The sequence below is a fragment of the Anomaloglossus baeobatrachus genome, chromosome 2 (assembly GCF_048569485.1).
Source record: "Anomaloglossus baeobatrachus isolate aAnoBae1 chromosome 2, aAnoBae1.hap1, whole genome shotgun sequence".
NCBI lineage: Eukaryota > Metazoa > Chordata > Amphibia > Anura > Aromobatidae > Anomaloglossus > Anomaloglossus baeobatrachus.
Genome location: NC_134354.1, coordinates 417393595 through 417421094, shown reverse-complemented (window position 1 = coordinate 417421094; position 27500 = coordinate 417393595). Strand labels below are relative to the sequence as shown.

At 50.2% G+C, this 27500-nt stretch overlaps 1 protein-coding gene across 1 annotated transcript in view; it reads left to right on the top strand.

Annotated features, from left to right (window-relative positions):
• The window catches only part of TXLNA (taxilin alpha), a 54147-nt gene that overhangs the window by 12242 nt on the left and 14405 nt on the right, over window positions 1–27500 (top strand). The window contains exons 2-7 of the mRNA XM_075336140.1: window positions 2872–3168; window positions 7711–7802; window positions 7893–8063; window positions 8389–8583; window positions 18615–18734; window positions 19310–19384. Of these exons, the coding sequence (XP_075192255.1) occupies window positions 2872–3168; window positions 7711–7802; window positions 7893–8063; window positions 8389–8583; window positions 18615–18734; window positions 19310–19384 (950 nt within the window). The remainder of the gene's footprint in view (window positions 1–2871; window positions 3169–7710; window positions 7803–7892; window positions 8064–8388; window positions 8584–18614; window positions 18735–19309; window positions 19385–27500) is intronic.

The following is a 27500-nucleotide window of genomic DNA, read 5'->3' as shown; positions in this document are numbered from 1 at the left end:
ATGGGCAAAAAAACGGATGTGTGAAAGGGGCCTTATGGAAAATATGCACATTGATCGGGGCTCAATTACTTGCATGTTTATATAAGACATCTAAAACTGAATGGGAACAGAATGTTCGTTAGTACATCCTTCTGTCTCCATATGACTTAAAGGGGTTGTCCCACGGACAAAGTTCATTTTAATCAATAGATCTTGGAATAATAATTTTTACAATCGGATGTGTTAAAAAAAAATGTTCCTGTGCTGAGAGAATCATATATGTGTCCCTGTTATGTACTGTGTAATGGCCGTGTCTGACCGTACAGGGACATGATCTGATCACATCACAGCTCCTGGGCAGGGGAAGAAGTAATAAAGTATATAGATATTACAGCATGGGATCGCAAACTATTATTTCTTTGAGGTAAACCTTTTTAAAAACAAACAGGAAAATGTTTCCCCTCATAAAAAAGAATCATCTATGATCCTGTGCTGTAATGTCTGTATACTTTCTCTTAAGTCCTCCCCTGCTGAATTGTGATATGATCAGACCATGTCCCTGTACGGTCAGACACGGTCATTACACAGTACACACATATATAGGATTATCTCAGCACCGGAACATTTATTGTCTGAATACATCCACTTGTGGAAATGATTATTATTCCAAGATCTGTTGAATAAATCAAGCTGAAAATGAACTTTGTTCCTGGGTAAACCCCTTTAATGATATTTGCAGCACATCCTGTTTACACAGTCTGAATGTGCTGCTAATTATTATTTTTCCATCGACAAAAAAACTACAGTAATCTGAGGATTGAGCTTTTTGCTTGATCAACGGGTGATGATCACTGGCATGTTTACATGAGTCAGGATTGATCGCTTTTATTGGCCTATGTAAATGCCCCTTTAGTAGTGTTGAGTGAGTAGTTAACTATTCGTACTCGCTATGCTGTTAGCGAGTATTGTCCGCTACTCGCATATTCGTTACGAGTAGCAGGCGCAGTGTAAGTCAATGGAAAGGAAAGTACTCGCTAAGTAACGAGTAACCCGAAAGCCGTACTTTCCGTGCGAGCAGTGAATAGTACGTCTTTCGGGTTACTCGTTACTTAGCGAGTATTTCCCATTGACTTATATTGCGCCCGCTACTCGTAACGAATATGCTAGTAGCAGACAGTACTCGCTAACAGCATAGCGAGCATGAATAGTCAACTACTCGCTCAACATTACTCTTTATCTTTCAGTAAGGCTAAGGCTAGTTTCACACTTGCGCTATTTTGATGCAAACGGAATCCGTCACTAACAGGGCTGTGGAGTCGGTAAGCCAAACCTTCGACTCCGACTCCGACTCCTCAAATTCTCTTGCACCGACTCCGACTCCGACTCCGGCTCCGACTCCGACTCCTACATATATTGCTTATAGTTAGGTGAAAAATTTATTGTAGTACATGAATATGTGTATGTGAACATCAGACATTTAATAATTTTTATGATACAATAATCAAGATATTTGGATAGAACATAAAATATATTTATTGGAATACAACTTTAGAACACAAACTGTAATAAATTGTAAATATGTAATACACTATGTAATATACAGTAGATTACATATATATCTTGTGTGTGTATATACACTGTATATATATATATATATATATTACATATTTACAATTTATTAGTTTTTTGTGTTCTAAAGTTGTATTCCAATAAATATTTTATGTTCTATCCAAATATCTTGATTATTGTATCATAAAAACAATTAAATGTCTGATGTTCACATTGCACTACAATAAATTTTTCACTTAAATATAAGCATTATACTAAATGTTATTATTTAGTAAAATATTCAGCACATTCTGCATCGCACTCCTGTCCCCAATTTATTATATATTTTAGGAGTCGGAGTCGGTGCATTTTATACCGACTCCGACTCCGACTCCACCAAAATGAGCTCCGACTCCGACTCCACGACTCCGACTCCGACTCCACAGCCCTGGTCACTAATGTAGTACACAAGCGGGTACTGCATGACACACACACGCGCCATAGTAACGCGCTTCCACTGTAAATAAATGAACTGTACTACATTAGTGACAGATTCCGTTTGCGTCAAAATAGCGCAAGTGTGAAACTAGCCTAATTCGGTACAGGTTTCATTTTTCTATTCGCTGATCACAAACATAAAGGCCGCTTTACACACTGCGACATCGCTAGCAATCGCACCCGCCCCCGTCGTGCGTGCGTCACGGGCAAATTCGCTGTCTGTAGTGAACAATATCGCTAGTACGCGTCACACGAACTTACCTTCCTAACGACGTCGCTGTGGCTGGCAAACAGCCTCTTTTCTAAGGGGGCAGTTTGTGCGGCGTCACAGCGACGTCACACAACGGGCCACCAATAGAAGCGTAGGGGTGGAAAGCGGCCACATTAACGCCACTCCCACCTCGTTGCCGGAGGACGCAGGAACGCTGTTGTTCGTCGTTCCCGGGGTGTCACACGTAGCGATGTATGCTGCCTCAGGAATGACAAACAACCTGCGTCCAGAACAAGCAACAATATTTTGAAAATGAACGACGTTTCAACGATCAACGATTTGATGAGTATTTGGGATCATTAGCGGTCGCTCGTATGTGTCAGACGCAACGATGTTGCTTACTAGGCCGGATGTGCGTTACGAATTCCGTGACCCCAGCGACATCTCAATAGCGATGTCGTTGCGTGTAACGGGGCCTTTAGTCTTGAAACTGAGCAGTTTAAATACTTTGTTTTTAAATGTTTCTAAGGAATTTGTTAAGCAGCCCAGCTCTTCATTTTATGGCATCTATAATGTGCCCTCTCACTTATGCTGAAAATGGCTTACTTTGTTTGCTTATGTTGTTGTCTTTGTAGGTGAGGGAGCTGCCTGTCACGCCGCTCCTAACTGTGATGTCTCGGAAGATCTTAGCAGGCAGTTAGAGGATATTTTGAATACCTATTGTGTGAATGCTGGCCAAGAAGGAATGGCCGACTCTGAAGAGACAGACAAAGGTCCTCCAGAGACTGCTAAGAATGGAGAAACCGAACCTGTTCTGCCAGAGGTTAATGGAGTCAAGGAGGAACTACGTGGAGCACATGATAACCGGACAATAAATGACACGGATAAAGATCAGAAGCGCGTGCCAGACAAGAAAAAGGCAAAGGGGCTCGGTGAGTAATAACTGTGCCAGTTCAGCTACCAGATGCATGGTGACAGCCCTACCCCATGTCACTGCTGCTGTTTTATGTATCACATAGTTAATTACCTGCTTGTCTTTCTTCCTGACTTCTGTTAGGAAATGGTGTTTGTGATATTCGGACTAGAGTTGCTCACACACACAGTAAAAGCCTTGTTGTGGAGTTTAGCACTGAACGTGTAGTACTACAGTTCCCAGCTACATCTGCTTATGATCAGATCTAGTCTACTGAAATTATGTGAATAGCCAAGCAAATATGCATGTTTTTCTTAATACATATGAAGTGTTAAGATTTGTGGGCCGGACTCTGATCTCCCTGAGAATCTGACTCCAGGTTCTACTTTAAATATATTGGAGCATTACAGCGTGAGACATGTAATGACTGACAGTCTGCCCTCCCGAGCTATGTCTCACATTGAAAATAAGCTCCTGAGTCAGGTTCTCTGAGAGATCATTGTCCAGCCCATACATCTTAACAGTTCATTTACATATTAACCCCTTCACGACCGCGGGTCGTAAAATTACGTCCTATTTTAACGTGACTTAACGACCAGGGACGTAATTTTACGGCCTAAACTTCATTTGATTGCCGTGGCCATAGCAACGGCTTTCAAATGATGTCCCCTGCTGTTTCTTACAGCAGGGGACCTTTGCTTGACCCCAGGGGGGGCGGCATCGCCACCCCCTATCGACGATCGATGTGATTGGCTGTTCAAATCTGAACCGCCAACCACATCGATCGCACTAATTTCGGCAAAAATAATGCCCGAATTAGTGCGATCCTGTGAGATCCAGCTATGAGATGCCGCAGCTGCTGCAGCATATCATAGGTGGACCTCAAACATGCCGCCCCCAGCCCCTGCAGCACTGATTGGAGCGATCGTGCTATGACGCGCAATCGCTCCAATCAGTGTGCAGTGGGGCGGTCTGATCTGCCGGTGGCCGCCCTCCCCAGGCCTGTGCTGGCCTGCGAGCCCTCCCCCAACATGTTTGCAGCGTGCAGTGGCTGGTACTTGTGGTACCACGCCACCGCTGCTGCCGCCGCCGATGTCACCGCCGCTCCGGCTCCACGTGAGTATTGCGCGCTTCCCGTGATGGCCCCTGCATGCTCCCTGATGTGCCGCCCTGCTGCGATCTGCCCCCTGCTGCGATCTGCCCCCTGCTATGTGCTTCCCTGCTGTGATCTGCCCCCTGCCATGTGCTTCCCTGCCGCGATCTGCCCCCTGCCAATGTGCTTCCCTGTTGCGATCTGCGATCTGCTGCACGTGAGTACTGTGCTCACTTTGCAGCCCGTGCGCGCTCCCGTGGTGCCCCTGCGCGCTGCCGTGATAGCCCCCCCCGCGATCTGCTCCCCCCCAACCCCCCCGACATCCCGATCTGCTCCCCCCGCGATCTGACTGCCTCCCCCATTATCTCTATTCTGCTTCTGCAGCTCCCTCTCCGGTCTCCCCCTCTGCTCTCAACCCCCCCCCCTCTGCTCTCACCCCCCCCTCTCCCCCTCTGCTCTCCCCCGACGTCCTCTTACCTGTCTTCACCGGCCTGATCACATCTGCGTCCATCGCTGGGTCCTTCCTGGGCATTCTGCTGATCTGCCTGCTGTTCCTGTAAAGCTGTCCATCTCTCTGCCATCTGTTCCTCTGCAGCTCTTCTGGTCAGTGATCCTCCTGCTAGTCCTCTGGGTACTGTGAGTATAACTTTTTTTTTTTTTTCCGTATCCCCTGTCCATTTTTACACCTCATCCGTCCGTGCGTCCCGCCAAGCGCTGATCAGGGATGCAGATAACGGATCGGCATCCCTGCTCAATTTTTGGCGTGACTTTTTTCCGTATCCCCGACGCTTTTTGTATCGCATCCGTCCGTGCGTCCCGCCAAGCGCTGATCAGGGATGCAGATAACGGATCGGCATCCCTGCTCAATTTTTGGCGTGACTTTTTTTTTCCGTATCCCCGACGCTTTTTGTATCGCATCCGTCCGTGCGTCCCGCCGAGCGCTGATCAGGGATGCAGATAACGGATCTGCATCCGTGGTCAGTTTTTGGCGTGACTTTTTTCCGTATTCACGACGCTTTTTGTATCACATCCGTCCGTGCGTCCTGCCGAGCGCTGATTAGGGATGCAGATAACGGATCGGCATCCCTGCTCAATTTTTGGCGTGACTTTTTTTTTTACGTATCCCCGACGCTTTTTTTTTATCGCATCCGACCGTGCGTCCTGCAGCGGCCGATCAGTGCACTGCGTCTGTGCGTTTGAAAAGTCAAATGGCGCTCCTTCTCTTCTGAGCCCCGCCATGCGCTCAAACAATTACTTTCCACCACATGTGAGGTATCTGCGTACTCAGGAGAAAATGCACAATACGTTTTATGGTGCATTTTTTCCTGTTACCCTTGTGAAAAAAAAAAGCTACCTAGTTGAAGCAACCGTTTTGTGGTAAAAAAAAATTTTTTTCTTTTCACGGCTCAACGCTATAAACTTCTGTGAAGCCCCCAGGTGTTCAAAGTGCTCACCAAACATATAGAAAAATTATTTGAGGGCTCTAGTTTCCAAAATGGTGTCACTTGTGGGGGAGCTCCACTGTTTAGGCACCATAGGGGGTCTCCAAACGTGACATGGCGTCCGCTAATGATTCCAACCAATTTTGCTGTCAAATGGCGCTCCTTCTCTTCTGAGCCCCGCCATGCGCCCAAACAATTACTTTCCACCACATATGAGGTATCTGCGTACTCAGGAGAAAATGCACAATACATTTTATGGTGCATTTTTTCCTGATAGCCTTGTGAAAAAAAAAGCTACCTAGTTGAAGCAACCATTTTGTGGTAAAAAGAAATTTTTTTCTTTTCACGGCTCAACGCTATAAACTTCTGTGAAGCCCCCAGGTGTTCAAAGTGCTCACCAAACATCTAGAAAAATTATTTGAGGGCTCTAGTTTCCAAAATGGGGTGACTTGTGGGGGAGCTCCATTGTTTAGGCACCTCAGGGGGTCTTCATACCCCACATGGCGTCCGCTAATGAGTGCAGCTAATCTTGCACTCAAAAATTCAAATGGCGCTCCTTGCCTTCCGAGCACTGCCGTGTGTCCAAAGATTTGATTTCCACCACATATGAGGTATCTGCGTATTCAGGAGAAAATGCAGAATACATTTTATGGTGCATTTTTTCCTGTTACCCTTGTGAAAAAAAAAGCTACCTAGTTGAAGCAACCGTTTTGTTGTAAAAAGAAATTTTTTTCTTTTCACGGCTCAACGCTATAAACTTCTGTGAAGCCCCCAGGTGTTCAAAGTGCTCACCAAACATCTAGAAAAATTATTTGAGGGCTCTAGTTTCCAAAATGGGGTCACTTGTAGGGGAGCTCCATTGTTTAGGCATCTCAGGGGGTCTTCAAACCCGACATGGCGTCCGCTAACAGGTGCAGCTAATTTTGCGTTCAAAAATTCAAATGGCGCTCCTTCCCTTCCGAGCTCTGCCGTGCGCCCAAACAATTGATTTTTACCACATATGGGGTATCAGCGTACTCAGGAGAAAATGCACAATAAATTGTATGGTGCACTTTCTCTTTTCTCCCTTGTAAAAATGAAAATTTTATGGCTAAAGTAACATTTTTGTGTTAAAAAGTAAAATTTTCATTTTTTCCTTCCACATTGCTTTGGTTCCTGTGAAGCGCCTAAAGGGTTAATACACTTATTGGATGTGGTTTTGAGCAGTGTGAGGGGTGTAGTTTTTAGAATGGGGTCACTTTTGGGTATTTTCTGTCACCTAGGCCTCTCAAAGTCACCTCAAATGTGATGTGGTCCCTAAAAAAAATTATTTTGTAAATTTTGTTGGAAAAATGAGAATTTGCTGATGACCTTTGACCCCTTCTAACTTCCTAACGGAAAAAAAATTTGTTTCGAAAATTGCGCTGATGTAAAGTTGACAAGTGGGAAATGTTATTTAGTAACTATTTTGTGTGACATATCTCTCAGATTTATGGGCATAAATTTTCAAAGTTTGAAAATTGCGAAATTTTCAAAATTTTCGCCAAATTTCCTAAATTTTCACAAATAAACGCAAAAAATATCGGCCTAAATTTACCACTGACATGAAGTACAATATGTCACGAAAAAACAATCTCAGAATCGCCAGGATCCGTTGAAGCGTTCCAGAGTTATAACCTGTCAAAGTGACACTGGTCAGAATTGCAAAAAATGGCCCGGTCATTAGGGTGTTTTAGTGGCCGGGGGTGAAGGGGTTAAGGAAAACAGGGATTTCTCTGGAAATAAAAGACATCAGATCACAGATATCAAGGTATCATGTTATTTAATTTCCTATGACCTGCATGTGCATGTAGATGGCTTAGGAAGGTTGATCCTGCTGGTAAATTCCCTTTAATTGGTGTGAAGGGATTCAGTGTAGTATAGAGCTTTATGTGGAATGAATGTAACATGGAATAATAAATACTACTAAGATCATTTATGTACATTGACGGTGTGAACTGGTCCTTTAGACTGAATATTCCCATTCAGCCATTTCTTTGAATTTCAGGAAAGGAGATCACTCTGCTGATGCAGACCCTAAACACACTAAGCACCCCAGAAGAAAAACTGGCAGCCCTGTGTAAGAAATATGCAGAACTGGTGAGAGCAGATAGAAATTATAATGAGATGCATTTTATTGCACTGTACTTGATATAATACTAACAAACGTCTACTCTCTTGTCACCAAAGCTGGAAGAACATAGAACATCTCAAAAGCAAATGAAAGTTCTGCAGAAAAAGCAGACTCAGCTCATCCAAGAAAAGGATCAACTCCGTAATGAGCACAGCAAGGCCATTCTAGCTCGTAGTAAATTAGAGAGTCTTTGTAGAGAGTTGCAGAGGCACAATAGAAGTTTAAAGGCAAGTATAAACCTATGTGTCATGCATAGTATACATAGCAGAAGCAGTCGCACCCAGACCCTTGTGCTTCATGGTGTCCTAAAGCTCCTCTGCCACATAAGACACCGGTAGTTGGTGACTCCTGTTAAAGATTGTGCATTGAAGCCCAAAATTTTGAAGTTACGCTTCTGTATTTGTATTCCTGTGAGATCATTGTGTGTTGCATACATGAGATATCATTGACGCATAGTACACTTAATTTTTAAGTCCTATTATTTCAAATCTGATATGAGAGAAATGTGCCTATTTAAGACCAGTTCCGACATCTCTGTATTACCTTCCCCAGGAGGAGGGTGTGCAAAGAGCCCGTGAGGAAGAGGAGAAACGCAAGGAGGTGACCTCTCACTTTCAGCTGACACTGAATGACATCCAGACTCAGATGGAGCAACACAATGAGCGCAACACTAAGCTGCGCCAGGAGAATGTTGAACTAGCGGACAGGCTAAAGAAGCTGATAGAGCAATATGAATTGAGGGAGGAGGTAAGTAAGATGACTACTAGACATAAATATGAGAAGGCTGATCGTCAGCCTAAGGAACTGGTTTAGCAGACACAGCTGGTTGCTTCAAAGGAAGCTTTGATGCTCCACTGCAGCAAAATGACAGAAAAGGTATACAAATTCCGAGTTTGTTGCTGATGCATTATGAGTGTAATGTAAGGTAAGATATATAATTTTATATTTCATCTTCTTTGGGTAAAATTTTAGCTTTTGCTGTTTGGACATTTTTTGGGGGGTTCTCATTGGCAAGTGCGTAGGTTGCCTATACCCCCTAAGGAATGTCCAGTTTTAAACTTGGTAAAAGTGGGCTTTTATGGAGTGTGTGTGTACACTGGATGGAAATACAGTTTTACACTTAACTAGAAACTATGAAGCCATTCCACGCCTTGCCCTGTATTCCCAATAATGCTTCTTAGGTAGTGAAACATGTTGGGGTACTGAGGAAGAGAAATTGAATGTTCTTAATTTAGTGTGTTAAAGGGTTATCCCCATCTTCTTAAGGGCTCATTCACATGACCATTTCCGTTTGTCTTGGTCAGTTCCTGTTTTCTTTGTCGCTCCATTGGGAGACCCAGACAATTGGGTGTATAGCTTCTGCCTCCGGAGGCCACACAAAGTATTACACTTTAAAAAGTGTAACCCCTCCCCTCTGCTATACACCCTCCCGTGCATCACGGGCTCATCAGTTTTTATGCTTTGTGTTGAAGGAGGCACACATGCACTCATGCTCCCATTTTAGTCAGCAGCAGCTGCTGATTTTATCGGATGGAAGAAAAGAGGGCCCCTCACAGGGCCCCCGGCATGCTCCCTTCTCACCCCACTGAGTCGGCGGTGCTGTTAAGGTTGAGGTACCCATTGCGGGTACACAGGCAGGAGCCACATGCCGTTTTCCTTCCCCATCCCTTAGGGGCTCTGGGAGAAGTGGGATCCTATCCGGTCATCCAGGCACTGGGACCGGGCTCCCTCCGCAGCCCCTGAGGGTATCTGACGGACAGGAGACTGAGTATCATCAGGGACAGGGCCCTGCATCTACAGGTACTCTGTGTCCCCTTGGGGACGGTGCATAGACACCTGGACCTCAGACGCTGCAGCGACTGCAGTGATTGGTATGACGCCGGGACTACCGCGCCGACCGCGCCTGCTTGCCGGCCGCGGTTTTAACTTTAGTCCCCGGCTTTTGCGGCCTAGTGCCTTAAACTCCCGCCCCCGGCCCTGCCAGTCAGGGGGTAGGGCGGGACGGTCGGTCGGACGCCGACAGTGAGGGCTGGAGCACACTTGGCTGTCCTCCGCCCCCCTCACTATTCACTCTATGGCACAGATCCCCGCACAGGTACTCAGTGTCCCCTTAGGGACGGTGCATGGAGCACCTTGGACTTAGACTTGGCAGCGATTGCGGGGTTGGTACGGGACTACCGCGCCGACCGTGCCTGCTGGCCGGCCGCGGTTTTCAACTTTAGCCCCCGGCTTTTGCGGCCTAGTGCCTTAAACTCCCGCCCCCGGACCTGCCAGTCAGGGGGAAGGGCGGGACGGTCGGGCTGACGCCGACAGTGAGGGCTGGAGCAGACTGGGCTGTCCTCCGCCCCCCCTCACTAATCACTCTACGGCACAGATTCCCACACAGGTACTCAGTGTCCCCTCGGGGACGGTGCATGGAGCACCTTGGCCTCAGACTTGGCGGCGTCTGCGGGGGTAGTACGGGACTACCGCGCCGACCGCGCCTGCTGGCCGGCCGAGGTTTTTAACTTGAGCCCCCGGCTTTTGCGGCCTAGTGCCTTAAACGCCCGCCCCCGGACCTGCCAGTCAGGGGGAGGGGCGGGACGGTCGGTCTGACGCCGACAGTGAGGGCTGGAGCACACTTGGCTGTCCTCCGCCCCCCTCACTTTTCACTCCGGGACTCCAGATTCCCGCACTTTTGGGGTTACGCCCACGGCCCCCTCTTCCCCTGTAAACGCCGACAGCCATGTTTTTAAGCAGCACACACTGCTTGAGCGGTCGGTAAGCCAGGTGGCTTCTTCCCATCGGGCTGGGCCACCCAGAGTGCTGAACTGTATATATATATATATATATATATATATATATATATATATATATATATATATATATATATATATATATATATATATATATAGATATATATATATAGATATATAGATAGATAGATAGATAGATATAGATATAATATTGTATGCATTTTCACAGTTCGGAGGTACATACTCAGTGATCACTGTGAGCATTGCTCGGGCCATGTGAGTCCCCTGTCCAGACGGCAGGGACAGAGTTTGCAGCTTTTGTTGAAAAACTCTCTGAGTCACTTTCACATCTGCTAAGATACTAGAAGCTTGCAGCCCAGACCGGCCCCTTACACAGGCCCCGGACACTGCGGGATCGCTCACAGGCCCCGCTCGGTCCGCGACGCAGCGGGCTCCTGGGGGGACCTCTAGTTATTACGTGGGGGACTCCGGCACGGACTGCAGTCCCAGACCGGCTAAGCGGGCTTGCTTAGAATCTTCCCCGTCTTCATCAAGACTCTCTAGAGGATGAGGCGGAGGTCGCAGCCCAGGACTCTGTCCGGACGTGGCTCTCAATGCTTCAGAGATGCTGACCAGAAGCACAGGGCTTTCCCGGACAAGCGTTTTACTAAACGCATTAATAACACACGTTATCCCTTCCCCTCTGACATGGTTAAGGGCTGGGCTCAGTGTTCCAAGGTGGCCCTCCAGTCTCTAGACGGGCGGCTAGTTCCGTAGTAGCACTGGCTGACGGTTCAACGCTCAAGAATGCCACGGACAGGCAGATAGAGCTCCTAATGAAATCCATCTATTGAAGCCATAGGCGCGTCCGTTGCCCCAGCCTTTACAGCAGTGTGGGCACTCCAGGCTATCTCAGCTGCTCTGTCTGAGATTAATGCGGGCATACTCTGCTCCGCAATTAGCGTCTTCGACGTCCCAGGCGTCGGTATTTTCATCCTACGCCATGAATGCTGTCCTGGACTCGGCTTGCCGTACAGCGGTAGCATCCGCCAATCCGGTGGCAGTCCGCAGGGCCATGTGGCTACGAGAATGGAAGGCAGTCTCTGCTTCCAAGAAGCCCTTGTCCGGTTTGCCATTTTCTGGCGACCGATTGTTTGGCGCACAATTGGATGAATCGATTGAGCATTCCAAAGGAATGGTCTCGTGCTTACCCAGCCCATACCAAAGAGACCTTAGCACCCTCAGCTAGGTCCCCATCTCATCGTCCAACAGGCCACGGAAGAGCCAGAGAAACTCTTCTGCATGGCGGTCCAGGTCAGGGGAGCGGTCTCCACATGTCCAAGACCGTTGGATGAGAGACATTCTGTCTCACGGTTACAGGATAGAGCTCAGTTCTAGTCCTCCGACTCGTTTCTTCACAACATCTCCGCCCTCCGAGCGAGCTGATGCACGTTTTCAGGCGGTGAACACTCTGAAGGCAGGAGGAGTTACGTTACCCGTTCCCCTTCCAGAACGTAGTCGCGGTTTTTACTCCAACTTGTTCGTGGTACCAAGAAAGGACGGATCATTCCGCCCCGATCACGGCTCAACAGACATGTGAGAGCCTGACGGTTCCGGATAGAATCTCTCCGCTTTGTCATCGCCTCGATGGCACAAGGAGACTTCCTAGCATCAATCGACATCAGGGATGCTTATCTCCATGTGCCGATTGCACCAGAGCATAGTGAAGCTTCCGCTGCATAATCAGCGTTCACTACAGACAGGGGTGCACTCTCTCCTTCGGGCCCAGTCACACCCCTTGAGGCGCCTCATGCACTTTCTAAGGAAGATGGGGCAGCAAGGGAGGCAGTTCCCTTGCGCAGTTTCGTCTGCGTCCGCTTCTATCAGACACCACAAATGGGACAGGAGGTCGACGTCCCTAGACAAGAACGTCTCTCTTCTTTCCACTTCCTGGGCGAAGGGAAAATCCTTCCGGCCCCCAGCCGGGGCTGTGGTCACGACGGACGCGAGTCGGTCAGGGTGGGGAGCGGTCTTCCTCCACCACTCGGCTCAGAGAACCTGGACTCTGACAGAGTCCTCCCCTCAGTTCAATGTTCTGGAGATAAGGGCAGTGTATCTAGCCCTAAAGGCGTTCCAGCGGTGGCTGGAGGGCAGGCAGATCCGAATTCAGTCGGACATCGCCACGGCGGTTGCGTGCATCAACCACCAGGGCGGCACACGCAGTCGTCAAGCCTTCCGAGAAGTTCGGCGGATTCTGCTGTGGGCGGAAGCCACAGCCTACACCATCTCCGCAGTTCACATCCAGGGCGTAGAAAACTGGGAAGCAGATTTTCTCAGTCGCCAGGGCATGGACGCAGGGGAATGGTCTCTTCACCCGGACGTGTTTCTAGAGATCTGTTGCCGCTGGGGAATGCCGGACGTCGATCTAATGGCGTCTCGGCACAACAACAAAGTCCCGGCATACATGGCTCGGTCCACGGATCACAGAGCTCTAGCGGCAAACGCGCTACTTCAGGACTGGTCGCAGTTTCGACTGCCTTATGTATTTCCTCCTCTGGCACTACTGCCCGGAGTGTTACGCAAGATCAGGTCAGACTGTCGCCGCGCCATCCTCGTCGCCCAGACTGGCCGAGGTGATCGTGGTACCCGGATCTGTGGCACCTCACGGTGGGTCAACCGTGGGCACTCCCAGACCGACCAGACTTGCTGTCTCAAGGGCCATTTTTCCTTCTGAATTCTGCGGCCCTAAACCTGACTGTGTGGCCATTGAGTCCTGGCTCCTAGCGTCATCAGGGATATCTCCAGACGTCATTGCCATCATGAGACAGGCCAGGAAACCAACGTCCGCCAAGATCTATCACAGGACTTGGAGGATCTTCTTATCCTGGTGCGCTGACTCAGGGTTTACTCCCTGGCCGTTTGCCTTGCCCACTTTTCTTCTTTCCTTCATTCTGGAATGGACAAGGGCTTGTCTCTCGGCTCTCTCAAGGGACAAGTATCGGCGCTTTCCGTGTTTTTTCAAAAGCGTCTAGCCAGGCTTCCGCAGGTCCGCACGTTCCTGCAGGGGGTTGGCTACATAGTCCCACCTTACAAGCGTCCGTTAGCACCCTCGGATCTTATCAGGGTGCTGACGACTCTTCAGAAGTCACTTTTCGAGCCGATGCGGGATCTCTCTATCTCGCCTTTCGCAAAAGATAGCCTTCCTAGTGACAGTCACATCACTCAAAAGAGTGTCTGAGCTAGCAGCGCTGTCAGGCAAAGCCCCCTTCCTGGTGTCTCACCAGGATAAGGTGGTTCTACGTCCGGTCCCGGACTTTCTCCCTAAGGTATCCCCGTTTCATCTCAATCAGGATATCTTCTTAGGCTAGTTTCACACTACGTCTTTTTAACATCCGCTGAAAACGTTTTTTTAGCGGAAGTACGGATCCTGCTTTTACAGCAAATAACGTATGCAAACGCATATGTTATTTTGCAGGATCCTGCACTGGATGTTTAGGGGCGGGCATTGGAGTCATGTGATCGGGAGTGAGGGGAACTAGACTGGGAGGAGGCTTCTGACAGCTGCAGACGCTGGTAACCAAGGTAAACATCGGCCTTGGATACCCGATATTTATCTTGGTTACGAGTGTCTGCAGCTGCTAGGAGCAGGGCTGCCTGCACGCGTAACCAACGTAAACATCGGGTAACTAAGAGAAGTGGTTACGCGATATTTACCTTGGTTACGAGTGTCCGCAGCTCTCAGGTGGGAGAGAGAGGAAGGGGGAAAGACAGAGATAGCGAGAGAGAGGGTGAGGGAGGGAGTAGAGAGATAGACAGATCACGCGAGACTGGTTCTGGGCATGCTCAGTACTTTCTGGGCATGCTCAGTACAAAAGCAGGATCCTGTCTATCAGCATGCCAGCGTTCACCTGCGTTTGCGTGCGTTATAGTAAGGATCCAGCAATTTGCAGTATTTGGACGGAGCTCAAAAACGCTACAAGTAGCGTTTTTGAAACATGTTAAAAAACTGCAAGTCACTGGATCCTCACTATAACGCACGCAAACGCAGGTGAACGGATGTTAACGCGAGTCCATTGCAAATGCATTGAAATGAAAACGCATTTGCACTGGATCCGCTTGTCCGCTAAAATAACGTTAAGGACGGATGTTAAAAAGACGTAGTGTGAAACCAGCCTTACTCTCCTTGGGTCCGCATCCAGTTCACCAATGTGAAAAGGATTTGCATTTATTAGATCTGGTGAGAGCACTCCGGCTCTACATTCCTCGTACGGCGCCACGGCGCCGGCCCGATGCGCTCTTGTCTTTATCGCGGGCCAGAGTAAGGGATTTCAGGTTTTCAAGTCAACCTTGGCTCAGTGGATCAAGGAAACGATTCTTGAAGCCTACCGTTCTTTTGGGCTTCCGATTCCTGCAGGGCTGAAAGCCCATTCTACCAGAGCCGTCGGTGCTTCCTGGGCATTGCGACACCAGGCTACGGCTCAGCAAATGTGTCAGGCGACTACCTGGTCGAGTCTGCACACTTTCACGAAACACTATCAGGTGCATGCCGATGATTCGGCAGATGCCAGCCTAGGTAGGCGACTCCTTCAGGCGGCAGTTGCCCACCTGTAAGAGGGGGCCGTTTTTCGGCTCTTTTTATCGAGGTATTCTTTTACCCACCCAGGGATTGCTTTTGGACATCCCAATTGTCTGGGTCTCCCAATGGAGCGACAAAGAAGAAGGGAATTTTGTTTACTTACCGTAAATTCCTTTTCTTCTAGCTCCTATTGGGAGACCCAGCACCCGCCCCTGTTCCCTTCGGGCTGTTGTTCTTTTGTGTACACATGTTGTTCATGTTGAATTGTTCTTTTGGGTCATGGTTTCAGTTCTCCGAACATCCTTCGGATTGAATTTACCTTAGACCAATTTATAAGTTTCCTCCTTCCTGCTTTGGCACCAAAACTGATGAGCCCGTGATGCACGGGAGGGTGTATAGGCAGAGGGGAGGGGTTACACTTTTTAAAGTGTAATACTTTGTGTGGCCTCCGGAGGCAGAAGCTATACACCCAATTGTCTGGGTCTCCCAATAGGAGCTAGAAGAAAAGGAATTTACGGTAAGTAAACAAAATTCCCTTCTTTTTATGCGAACCCACGGACAGGACCATCTTTTCAATGTCTTTTGTGTAGGATCGGATGGCACACGGAAGCACTTCCGTGTGCATCCGATCCTACAGAAAAACACATGAGATGCCGTATGTCCGTTCCGTTATTATGGAACATGTCCTATTCTGTTCCGTAATAACGGACCATGACTCAATACAAGTCAATGAGCCCACAAAATCCCTGGAAGCCACACGGAATCACTTCCATGTGACTTCCGTCGGGTGCCCCTGCAGTCTGTGTCCTGCTCCCGCTCCAGCCTCGCGGCTGCTCACGCTGCAGTGTGTCAGCATATGCCCGCACTGCAATGTCAGCATATGGCTGCACTGCAATGTCAGCATATGCTCGCACTGCAGTGCGAGCAGCCACGGGGATGATGAGCGTTTCCGTCAGGAGGTTAGTAAAGTTCATTACCTGCGGTGATAAACTCCTGCACTCTTGACGTCAGTGCTAGTTACTGACAGTCGCGCTCTCACATCACCTCTCTCAGGCGGCCCGAGACTGCGACTAGCGGTGACGTCATGGGCCGCTCGCGAGTGGTGATCTGAGACCGCGGCGGGCATAGAAGTCAGTGAGCAGCGCTGACATCAGGAGTGCAGCAGCTTCCATCACCGCAGGTAATGCACCTCGCTAACCTCCTGAAGTCAGCGTTGGTCATGCCCTGCAGTGACCTGGGCTGACCTCATGTTAGCTCAGGTCACTGCATTGCTCTCCCAGCCAATGGGGAACGATCTGTTCTTCATTGACTGGGACAGTGAGTATGGATCGTCGTGGGTCCCTCTTATTAGATTACACCGGACCCGGATTTGTTTTTTCTTTCCAATAAATTGGTGAAAGAGGGAATGTGTTGGGGAGGTTTTTTCAAATAAAACCCTGACTAGGGTTAGTGATGTCGAGCCATCTGTTTTGGATTACGAGCCAAGGTGAAGCTGCCAGCTGTGTTCTGCGGGGGGGGGGGACGGGACGTTGTTTGTTTTTTTTTTTATCATTTATTTTTTGGCTAAGTACAAGGCTAAGCACCCTTTAGTGCCACATGAAAGACACTAAAGGGTGCAAGATTGCAAAATGCAAGGGAGTGGGACATTATATTTGTCTTTCTCATCTATTGCTTATCTATCCCTCTATCTATCCCTTCATTCATTCATCCCTCTATTTATCCCTCTATCTATCTCTCTGTCTATCTGTCTATCTATCTATCCATCTATTTATCGATCCCTCTATCTCTGTCTCTATCTATATCTATCTATCCATCTATCTAGCTGCTTCCGTGTTTTTGCGGTCCATGTATAGTACTTACAAGCTGATTCGAATTCCTCTTGTAAGCACTGCACTGAAGCTGTCTGAGATTGCTGGAGCGCGATGTTGGCTCCTAATCCAGCCACTACAGTACCAGGCACTTACAATGCTGTAGAAGCGAGGCTACCTGGTAAAGCAGGGGTCCCCAACCTGTAGCTCGGCAGCCACATGTGGCTCGCAGGCCTGTGATGTGTGGCTCGTAGCTGTCTTCAAGCTTGGTGCTTAAGCACCAGATCTAGCAAACAGCTATGAAGAGCAGGTGTCAAGATGGTGACTTTTTTGAGTAGCCCCACACAGAAGACCAGATCTGAATGGGGGTAAGGTAGGAGCCCCTGGATCTTGGTATATTGCCTTAGTGGAAAAGCTTATATATATTAAATGGGTAATTGTGGCTCTGGGTGTCACTACTGTGAACGGACATGAGCTGGATGTGGCTCGCAACAGTTTCTCAGAGATAAATGTTGCTCGCTACCTTTTCTTAGAGCTGAATATGGCTCTCATGGTCAGAAAGGTTGGGGACCTCTGTGCTAAAGCAACAATCGAGTACGCAGAGTTAAGGCTGCTTTACACACTGCAATATCTGTACCGATATCGCTAGCGTGGGTACCCGCCCCCATCGGTTGTGCAACATGGGCAAATCGCTGCCCGTGGCGCACAACATCGCCCAGACCCGTCACACTACTTACCTGCCCTGCGACGTCGCTGTGACCGGCGAACCGCCTCCTTTCTAAGGGGGTGGTTCGTTTAGCGTCACAGCTGCGTCACTGAACCGCCGCCCAATAGTAGCGGAGGGGCGGAGATGAGCGGGACGAACATCCCGCCCACCTCCTTCCTTCCGCATTGCGGGCGGGAGGCAGGTAAAAGGAGAGGTTCCTCATTCCTGCAGTGTCACACGGAGCGATGTGTGCTGCCGCAGGAACGAGGAACAACTTCGTTACTGCTGCAGCAACGATATTAGAGAATGGACCCCCATGTCACCGATGAGCGATTTTGCACGTTTTTTCAACGATGCAAAATCGCTCAAAGGTGTCACACACAACGGCATCGCTAAAGTGACCGGATGTGCGTCACAAATTCCGTGATCCCAACGAGATCGCTTGAGCGATGTCGCAGCGTGTAAAGCGGCATTTAGGCTATCAGTGTAACAATTCTGCTGATCCGAACTGTCAATCAAGCTGTAGCGTCAAACCACCCTCATCAATTAGGAAAGTCAGGAGACTGGGGAGCGATATTCTTGTGCTTAGAAAGATATGACAAACATTTTATTGCCCTATACTTTAGTATGTGACCAATAAACACCATCAGTGATAACACTACTATGTTTGTAGCCTCATTTTCATTTGGACCCAAGAGTTATTTTCTCTTTTAATGCAAACTATTAAATGTGTTAGGAATCTATTGGGTAACTAGTGGGGTTTGAAGCCCTTTTAGTCATGGTCTTCTATTTGGACTGTTGGAATGAATTGCTGAATTACAGTTCCATGCATTGCAGTGATGAGGCAGGACAACAAGGGAACAAGTTTCTAGACGTGTTTCCTTCACGTCCCATGACTGCCAGATATTTTGTTTGAGTCATCTCTGAGATTTCTCTTCTTCTCCACTCTACAGCACATTGATAAGGTTTTTAAACACAAAGATCTTCAGCAGCAGCTGGTGGATGCTAAACTGCAGCAGGCTCAAGAAATGCTCAAGGAGGTAGAGGAGCGTCATCAGAGGGAAAGGGACTTTGTAAGTCGAACACCACATTTTTACATTTTCCTATTTGTGCTGACCATTATGAGCAGCCATATTTTCTCTATAACTAGTATATTACTCTGTTCTAATTTACTGGACATTTTTGCCATTTACCAGTGCAACCTCAAGATATTGTTGAGTCTGCAGATTATAGTTTTAATAACGAAGAAAAAAAATTGTACATTTTGTGTGATGTTTATAGTGACCAACATGCTCATTTCAGCCATGTGCCTCTGTTATGGCAATATGCCGTATTATGGCTAAACTCACTAATTCTGTTGTACGCTTAGTATGGCACTTTCATGAGCTGTGAGTATGAACACTATGAAGAGTCAGTAATGTATCAAAATGTTTATAAAATTATAGTTACACTTTCAAGTCCAAAGTTAAAATTCTTGGATAGCTGGAAATAATTGCTTTCAAATCCCAAGAGATATAGATATTTTATTGGAAGTTTTATCCAGATAGATGTATATCTATCTATAGATACATAGACAATCACCCACCCTATTATTACAATCCAGTTAATTGTCCATTTTTGCATTTTTTTTAATTTATTTTTTTTATAGCTTTTGAAGGAAGCGGTGGAATCCCAACGTATGTGTGAGCTGATGAAGCAGCAGGAGGCCCACCTCAAGCAGCAAGTAATCACTTCTTTCTTTCATTCTCAGTGAATCTGCACCTTTCTCCATAAAGCTTACAGCTTTAATTTATGGGCATTCAGAACAATGACCTGAGGAACCGATTGATTGATCTGTCCTTCTTTTTAATAAAAAAAAAAAAAAAGATTAGAAGAGGATTTCAGAACATCTACTGCACAATTAAAGGTGTACTCTCCAGGGTGAAAAAAAATAGTTCTACTGTCCCTGCCCTCATAAACTTTGAAAATGAGATGCACAGTTCTGTTCCATATCCTTACAGTACCTGTAAGGCTGCTTTCACACTACGTTTTTTTTTAACATGCGTCCTGAACGTTTTTTTTAACGCAAAAACGGATCCAGTGCAAGTGCGTTTACATTTCAATGCATTTGCAATGGACTTGCGTCAACATGCGTTCAGATGCGTTTGCGTGCGTTATAGTGAGGATCCAGCGATCTTCAGTTTTTTAACTTTCTTTATCGTTCCTATGGGAGACCCAGACATTGGGTGTATAGCTTCTGCCTCCGGAGGACACACAAAGTACTACACTCAAAAGTGTAGCTCCTCCCTCTGAGCTTATACACCCCCTGGAGAACCAGATCTAGCCAGTTCATTGCTTTGTGTTCAGGAGGCATACATCCACACATGCATTCTCATCTGATTTTTCATTTTTGGAAAGAGTTTGAAGAAAAGCGGGTCCAAGTCTGGGACCCGGCATGTCCCTTCTCACCCCACTGTGTCGGCGGTGCTGTTAAGGTTGATTCCAAGGCTGGAGCCTTACATGCCGCGCTCCTTCACCATCCCTCGGGCTCTGGCTTGAAGTGGGAGCCAGCACGGTTCTCAATGCTTTGCAGGAGACCGGTCTCCATCCGCAGCCCTTCAGGATCCTGCTGGACGGAGCACTCATCCCCAGGGACTTGGAACCCTGCGTCTCAGCAAGCTAAGTACCTGAGACGTTTATATTCTGGGGGTCCCTGTACTTTATTATGTTGGGAGAGTGTGCTGAGTGAGTTTTCTGACATTTCCGGCCGGTTCTCTGGCTGTCGCCTGAGAACCGCGCCGATGGTGCCTGCGCGCCGGCCGCACCGCTCAAATTTAGGCCCCGGCTTCGCCGGAGGCCTACTTTCGGTTTCACTGCCCTCGCATGTCATTCATGCAGAGGGACAGTGCGGCTCCGCCCAGCGGCCGTTCTACACAGGGGAGAGACACTCCTCACTGAGTACATGTCTCCTCCCCTGTAAGTCTCTTGGCCCTCCAGATCCCGCTCTCAGAGTGAGTCCCGCCCCCTCTCTTCACTCCGGTGCCATTTTCTCAGCGTTCTTCCCTGCGGTCAGCACTGGCTGCAGCATCCCTGCTGAGGTGCTTGGGAGTCCGGACTTTGGGATCTGGAGGACACACAAACCGCTCCAGCGGTCTGGTAAGCCACAACTCCGGTTGTGGACCTTCTATATACTCTCTGGGGGTCATTCTGGCAGAGCCCCGACTCCAGCAGCATGTCTCACACGAGGAGCAAGGCTCCAAAGCTGTATTCAGTATGCACTGCATGTAAGCTCCTACTGCCGGAACCGAGCACCTATCCACATTGTGATGCCTGCTCTAACCTGACGATGCCTCAGCCTGGAATCGCCCCCCCAGTGGTCTCTCAGGCTGCTCCGGTCCCTGTGGCTGAACCCCCGGCTTGGGTAGAATCCTTTTCTAGGTCTATCTCCCAGTCTTTTGCCGACTCCATGGGACAGCTGTCCAGGACTTTGCTGAACATGCATCAGCCCCCTTCACAGGGTGCCTCTGCTGCTAGGGCTCTCTCAGCGGAGCTCACAGAGGATTCATCATCTGGTCCCAGACCCCGTCGTCCTAAGAGGAGACGCAGGGCTCCCTCTCCTTCCTCGTGCCGCGGCTCTGATTCAGGAGCTGACTCGCAGGGCGAGGAGGATGCCTTTACAGGGGGCTCGGAGGCTAACTCCATGTGCCCCATTGATCTGTCCGAGAGTGACTCAGATGTTAGTGATTTGATTGTGTCCATTAATTCTGTACTGGATCTCAATGCGCCAGTATCAGAGGAGCAACCCTCTCTGGCAGAAAAGCACCAGTTTACCTCGCCTAAGAGGACAAAGAGTGTGTTCTTTAACCACTCCAGTTTTCAGGCCGCTGTGTCCAAGCCTAGGGCCTGTCCTGACAAACGCTTCCCGAAGCGTGGTTCTGATGACCGGTTTCCATTTCCACCTGAGGTGGTCAAGGAGTGGGCTCATTCACCAAAGGTAGACCCTTCGGTGTCTAGGCTATCAGCCCGGACTGTTGTATCAGTGGCTGATGGCACCTCTCTTAAGGATTCCACTGACCGCCAGGTCGACCTTCTGGCCAAGTCTGTATATGAGGCGGCAGGAGCCTCGTTCTCCCCAACTTTTGCAGCAGTGTGGGCTCTCAAAGCCATCTCTGCTTCTCTGGAGGAGATGCATTCCCTCGCCAGGGAATCCATGCCCGAAATGGATGCCTTAACTTCCCAAGCTTCGGCCTTTTCATCCTATGCCATGTCTGCCATGCTAGAGGCTTCTCACCGCACTGCGGTGGCTTCGGCTAATTCCCTCGCTATCCGCAGGATCCTGTGGCTCTGAGAGTGGAAGGCAGATGCTTCTTCAAAGAAGTACCTTGCTGGACTCCCTTTTGCTGGGTCCAGGCTGTTCGGTGAACAGCTGGATGAAATTATTAAGGAGGCTACTGGCGGGAAGAGTACTTCCATGCCACAAACCAAAACCAGGAAACCTGTCCAGGGTAGGAATCAGTCGAGGTTTCGTTCCTTTCGTTCCTCCAACTGGTCGTCCTCTAAGCCCTCGGCCTCGTCCACTAACTCAGCCAAGGACCAAAAATCCAGCTGGCTCACAAAAGCGCGTCCACAGAAGACCGCAGGAGCTGCTGCCACTAAGGCAGCCTCCTCTTGACTATCTGTCCGCGCCAGCAACGTCCTTAGTCGGTGGCAGGCTCTTCCACTTTGGCGACGTGTGGTTTCAACACGTCTCCAATCAGTGGGTGCGGGATATCATCTCCCACGGCTACAGGATAGAATTCTCTTCCAGCCCGCCAAACAGATTTTTTCTGTCAACTCCCCCCTGCTCCAAGGCCGCCGCCTTCTCTCAGGCCGTGGCATCCTTGCAGGCCAACGGAGTAATTGTACCGGTTCCCGCCCAGGAACGGTTCAGAGGTTTCTACTCAAACCTCTTCCTAGTCCCCAAAAAGGACTGTTCCTTCCGGCCCATCCTGGATCTCAAGCTTCTCAACAAGCATGTTCAGGTGCGGCATTTTCGCATGGAGTCTCTGCGATCAGTCATTGCCTCAATGACCCAAGGGGATTTCCTGGCATTCATCGACATCAGAGATGCCTATCTGCACGTGCCAATTGCAGTTGCACACCAGCGTTGGCTACGTTTTGCAATCGGAGAGGAACATTTCCAATTCGTGGCTCTCCCCTTCGGGTTAGCCACGGCCCCTCTGGTATTCACCAAGGTCATGGCAGCAGTGGTTGCGGTTCTGCACCTCCAGGGGTTGGCAGTGATTCCTTACCTGGACGACCTTCTAGTCAAGGCTTCATCCAGCGCAGACTGTCAGCGGAGTGTCTCGCTCACTCTCGCCACTCTAGCCCAATTCGGGTGGCTTGTCAATCTGCCCAAATCCACTCTGACTCCGACCCAGAGGCTCACGTACCTAGGGATGCAGTTCGAGACTCTGCCGGCACTTGTGAAGCTGCCCTTAGTCAAACAGCAGTCCCTCCAACTGGCGGTGCGCTCTCTGCTGAGGCCCCGCCGTTATTCCATCAGGCACCTGATGCAGGTGCTGGGTCAGATGGTGGCGTCAATGGAGGCTGTTCCCTTTGCCCAGTTCCATCTGCGTCCTCTGCAGCTGGACATACTCCGCTGTTGGGACAAGCGGACTTCCTCCTTGCACAGGCTAGTGGCTCTGTCGCCACAGACCAGGAGCTCTCTTCAGTGGTGGCTTCGGCCCTTCTCTCTGTCTCAGGGGCGCTCCTTCCTGGCCCCGTCCTGGGTGATCCTCACCACGGATGCCAGTCTATCCGGCTGGGGAGCGGTATGTCTCCACCACCGAGCGCAGGGCACTTGGACTCCGTCCGAGTCAGCTCTCTCAACCAATGTGCTGGAAACCAGAGCTGTGCTTCTAGCTCTCCTAGCCTTTCACCACCTGTTGGCGGGAAAGCACATCCGAGTCCAGTCAGACAATGCGACAGCGCTTGCCTACATCAATCACCAAGGCGGGACACGCAGCCGCCTGGCAATGTTGGAGGTTCAACGCATCCTTCAATGGACGGAGGACTCCAAGTCTACCATATCCGCAGTTCACATCCCAGGCATGGAAAACTGGGAAGCAGATTATCTCAGCCGTCAAACCGTGGACAGTGGCGAGTGGTCCCTGCATCCGGCAGTGTTTCAGTCAATCTGCCGCAAGTGGGGCACTCCGGAAGTGGACCCAATGGCATCCCGTCACAACAAGGTTCCGGTTTACGTGGCTCGCTCCCACGATCCTCAGGCCTTTGCAGCGGACGCTCTGGTTCAAGACTGGTCCCAGTTTCGTCTGTCCTACGTGTTTCCCCCTCTAGCTCTCTTGCCCAGAGTTCTGCGCAAGATCAGAATGGAGGGCCGTCGGGTCATCCTCATTGCTCCGGACTGGCCCAGGCGAGCTTGGTACCCAGACCTGCTCCATCTGTCCGTAGAGGTGCCGTGGCATCTTCCGGACCGTCCAAAATTTTTCCGCCAGAATTCTGCGGCTCTCAGATTGACGGCGTGGCTCTTGAGTCCTGGATCTTGACGGCTTCTGGTGTCCCCCCTGAAGTCATCTCCACTATGACTCGGGCCCGTAAGTCTTCCTCTGCCAAGATCTATCACAGGACTTTCCTGTCCTGGTGTCGCTTTTCCGGCCATTCTCCTTGGCCTTTTTCCTTGCCGACCCTTCTGTCCTTTCTACAGTCCGGTCTGCAGCTAGGACTATCCCTCAACTCTCTCAAGGGACAAGTCTCAGCTTTGTCAGTTCTGTTCCAGCGGCGTATCGCCCGGCTGGCTCAGGTCCGCACCTTCATGCAAGGTGCGTCTCACATCATCTCGCCTTACCGGCAGCCCTTGGATCCCTGGGACCTCAATTTGGTTCTCACGGTTTTGCAGAAACCCCCCTTTGAGCCTCTTAGGGAGGTTTCTTTGTTTCGTCTTTCACAGAAGGTGGTCTTTCTAGTGGCCATAACTTCCCTCAGGAGAGTCTCTGATTTAGCTGCGCTCTCTTCGGAGTCACCTTTTTGGTTTTTCATCAAGACAAGGTTGTTCTCCGTACGACTCCGGACTTTCTCCCTAAGGTGGTTTCTCCTTTCCACCTTAACCAGGACATTACCCTACCTTCCTTTTGTCTGGCTCCTGTTCATCGCTTTGAAAAAGCGTTGCATACTCTGGATCTGGTGCGGGTGCTCCGGATCTATGTGTCTCACACTGCTGCTCTTAGGCGGTGCACCTCTCTTTTTGTGCTAACCACAGGTCAGCGTAAGGGCCTCTCTGCTTCTAAGCCAACCTTAGCCCGTTGGATTAGGTCGACCATTTCGGATGCCTATCAGTGTTCTCAGGTGCCTCTCCCGCCGGGGATCAAGGCACACTCGACCAGAGCTGTCGGTGCCTCTTGGGCTTTCAGGCACCAGGCTACGGCTCAGCAAGTCTGTCAGGCTGCCACTTGGACTAGCCTGCATACCTTTTCAAAGCACTACCAAGTGCATGCTCATGCTTCGGCAGATGTGAGCTTGGGCAGACGCATCCTTCAGGCGGCTGTCGCCCACTTGTGAAGTTAGGCTCCGCCTACTTCTCAGTTTTTCTGTTTATTCCCACCCATGGACTGCTTTGAGACGTCCCAATGTCTGGGTCTCCCATAGGAACGATAAAGAAAAAGAGAATTTTGTTTACTTACCGTAAATTCTTTTTCTTATAGTTCCGTATTGGGAGACCCAGCACCCTCCCTGTTGCCTGTTGGCAGTTCTTGTTCCGCGTGTTATCACCGGCTGTTGTTCGTGGACAGAGTCTCCGGTTGTTCCGGTTCTTGCTCTGTTTTTACTTGTGGGTGGCTATTCTCCTTCAGCTTTTGCACTAAACTGGCTAGATCTGGTTCTCCAGGGGGTGTATAAGCTCAAAGGGAGGAGCTACACTTTTTAGTGTAGTACTTTGTGTGTCCTCCGGAGGCAGAAGCTATACACCCAATGTCTGGGTCTCCCAATACGGAACTATAAGAAAAAGAATTTACGGTAAGTAAACAAAATTCTCTTTTTTTTCAAAAACGCTACTTGTAGCATTTTTGAGCTGCGTCCAAATACTGCAGATTGCTGGATCCTGACTATACTGCATGCAAACGCATGTGAACGCTGGCATGCTGAGACAGCATCCTGCTTGCTCTATTGAGCATGCACAGAAACCAGCCTCGCGTGATCAGTCTACCCCCCTCCCTCTCTCCCCCCTCCCTCTCTCCCCCCTCCCTCTCTCCCCCCTCCCTCTCTCCCCCTCCCTCTCTCCCCCCCTCCCTCTCTCCCCCCCTCCCTCTCTCCCCCCCTCCCTCTCTCCCCCCTCCCTCTCTTCCCCCTCCCTCTCTCCCCCCTCCCTCTCTCCCCCCTCCCTCTCTCCCCCCTCCCTCTCTCCCCCCTCCCTCTCTCCCCCCCTCCCTCTCTCCCCCCTCCCTCTCTCCCCCCCTCCCTCTCTCCCCCCTCCCTCTCTCCCCCCTCCCTCTCTCCCCCCTCCCTCTCGCCCCCCCTCCCTCTCTCCCCCTCTCTGTCTCTCTCCCCCTCTCTGTCTCTCTCCCCTCTCTGTCTCTCTCCCCCTCTCTGTCTCTCTCCCCCTCTTTGTCTCTCTCCCCCTCTTTGTCTCTTTCCCCCTCCCTCTCTGTCTCTCTCCCCCTCCCTCTCTGTCTCTCTCCCCTCCCTCTCTCCCCCTCCCTCTCCCCCCCTCCCTCTCTGTCTCTCCCCCTCCCTCTCTGTCTCTCTCCCCCTTCCTCTCTGTCTCTCTCCCCCTTCCTCTCTGTCTCTCTCCCCCTCCCTCTCTGTCTCTCTCCCCCTCCCTCTCTGTCTCTCTCCCCCTCCCTCTCTGTCTCTCTCCCCCTCCCTCTCTGTCTCTCTCCCCCTCCCTCTCTGTCTCTCTCCCCCTCCCTCTCTGTCTCTCTCCCCTCCCTCTCTGTCTCTCTCCCCCTCCCTCTCTGTCTCTCTCCCCCTCCCTCTCTGTCTCTCTCCCCCTCCCTCTCTGTCTCTCTCCCCCTCCCTCTCTGTCTCTCTCCCCCTCCCTCTCTGTCTCTCTCCCCCTCCCTCTCTGTCTCTCTCCCCCTCCCTCTCTGTCTCTCTCCCCCTCCCTCTCTGTCTCTCTCCCCCTCCCTCTCTGTCTCTCTCCCCCTCCCTCTCTGTCTCTCTCCCCCTCCCTCTCTGTCTCTCTCCCCCTCCCTCTCTGTCTCTCTCCCCCTCCCTCTCTGTCTCTCTCCCCCTCCCTCTCTGTCTCTCTCCCCCTCCCTCTCTGTCTCTCTCCCCCTCCCTCTCTGTCTCTCTCCCCCTCCCTCTCTGTCTCTCTCCCCCTCCCTCTCTGTCTCTCTCCCCCTCCCTCTCTGTCTCTCTCCCCCTCCCTCTCTGTCTCTCTCCCCCTCCCTCTCTGTCTCTCTCCCCCTCCCTCTCTGTCTCTCTCCCCCTCCCTCTCTGTCTCTCTCCCCCTCCCTCTCTGTCTCTCTCCCCCTCCCTCTCTGTCTCTCTCCCCCTCCCTCTCTGTCTCTCTCCCCCTCCCTCTCTGTCTCTCTCCCCCTCCCTCTCTGTCTCTCTCCCCCTCCCTCTCTGTCTCTCTCCCCCTCCCTCTCTGTCTCTCTCCCCTCCCTCTCTGTCTCTCTCCCCCTCCCTCTCTGTCTCTCTCCCCCTCCCTCTCTGTCTCTCTCCCCCTCCCTCTCTGTCTCTCTCCCCCTCCCTCTCTGTCTCTCTCCCCCTCCCTCTCTGTCTCTCTCCCCCTCCCTCTCTGTCTCTCTCCCCCTCCCTCTCTGTCTCTCTCCCCCTCCCTCTCTGTCTCTCTCCCCCTCCCTCTCTGTCTCTCTCCCCCTCCCTCTCTGTCTCTCTCCCCCTCCCTCTCTGTCTCTCTC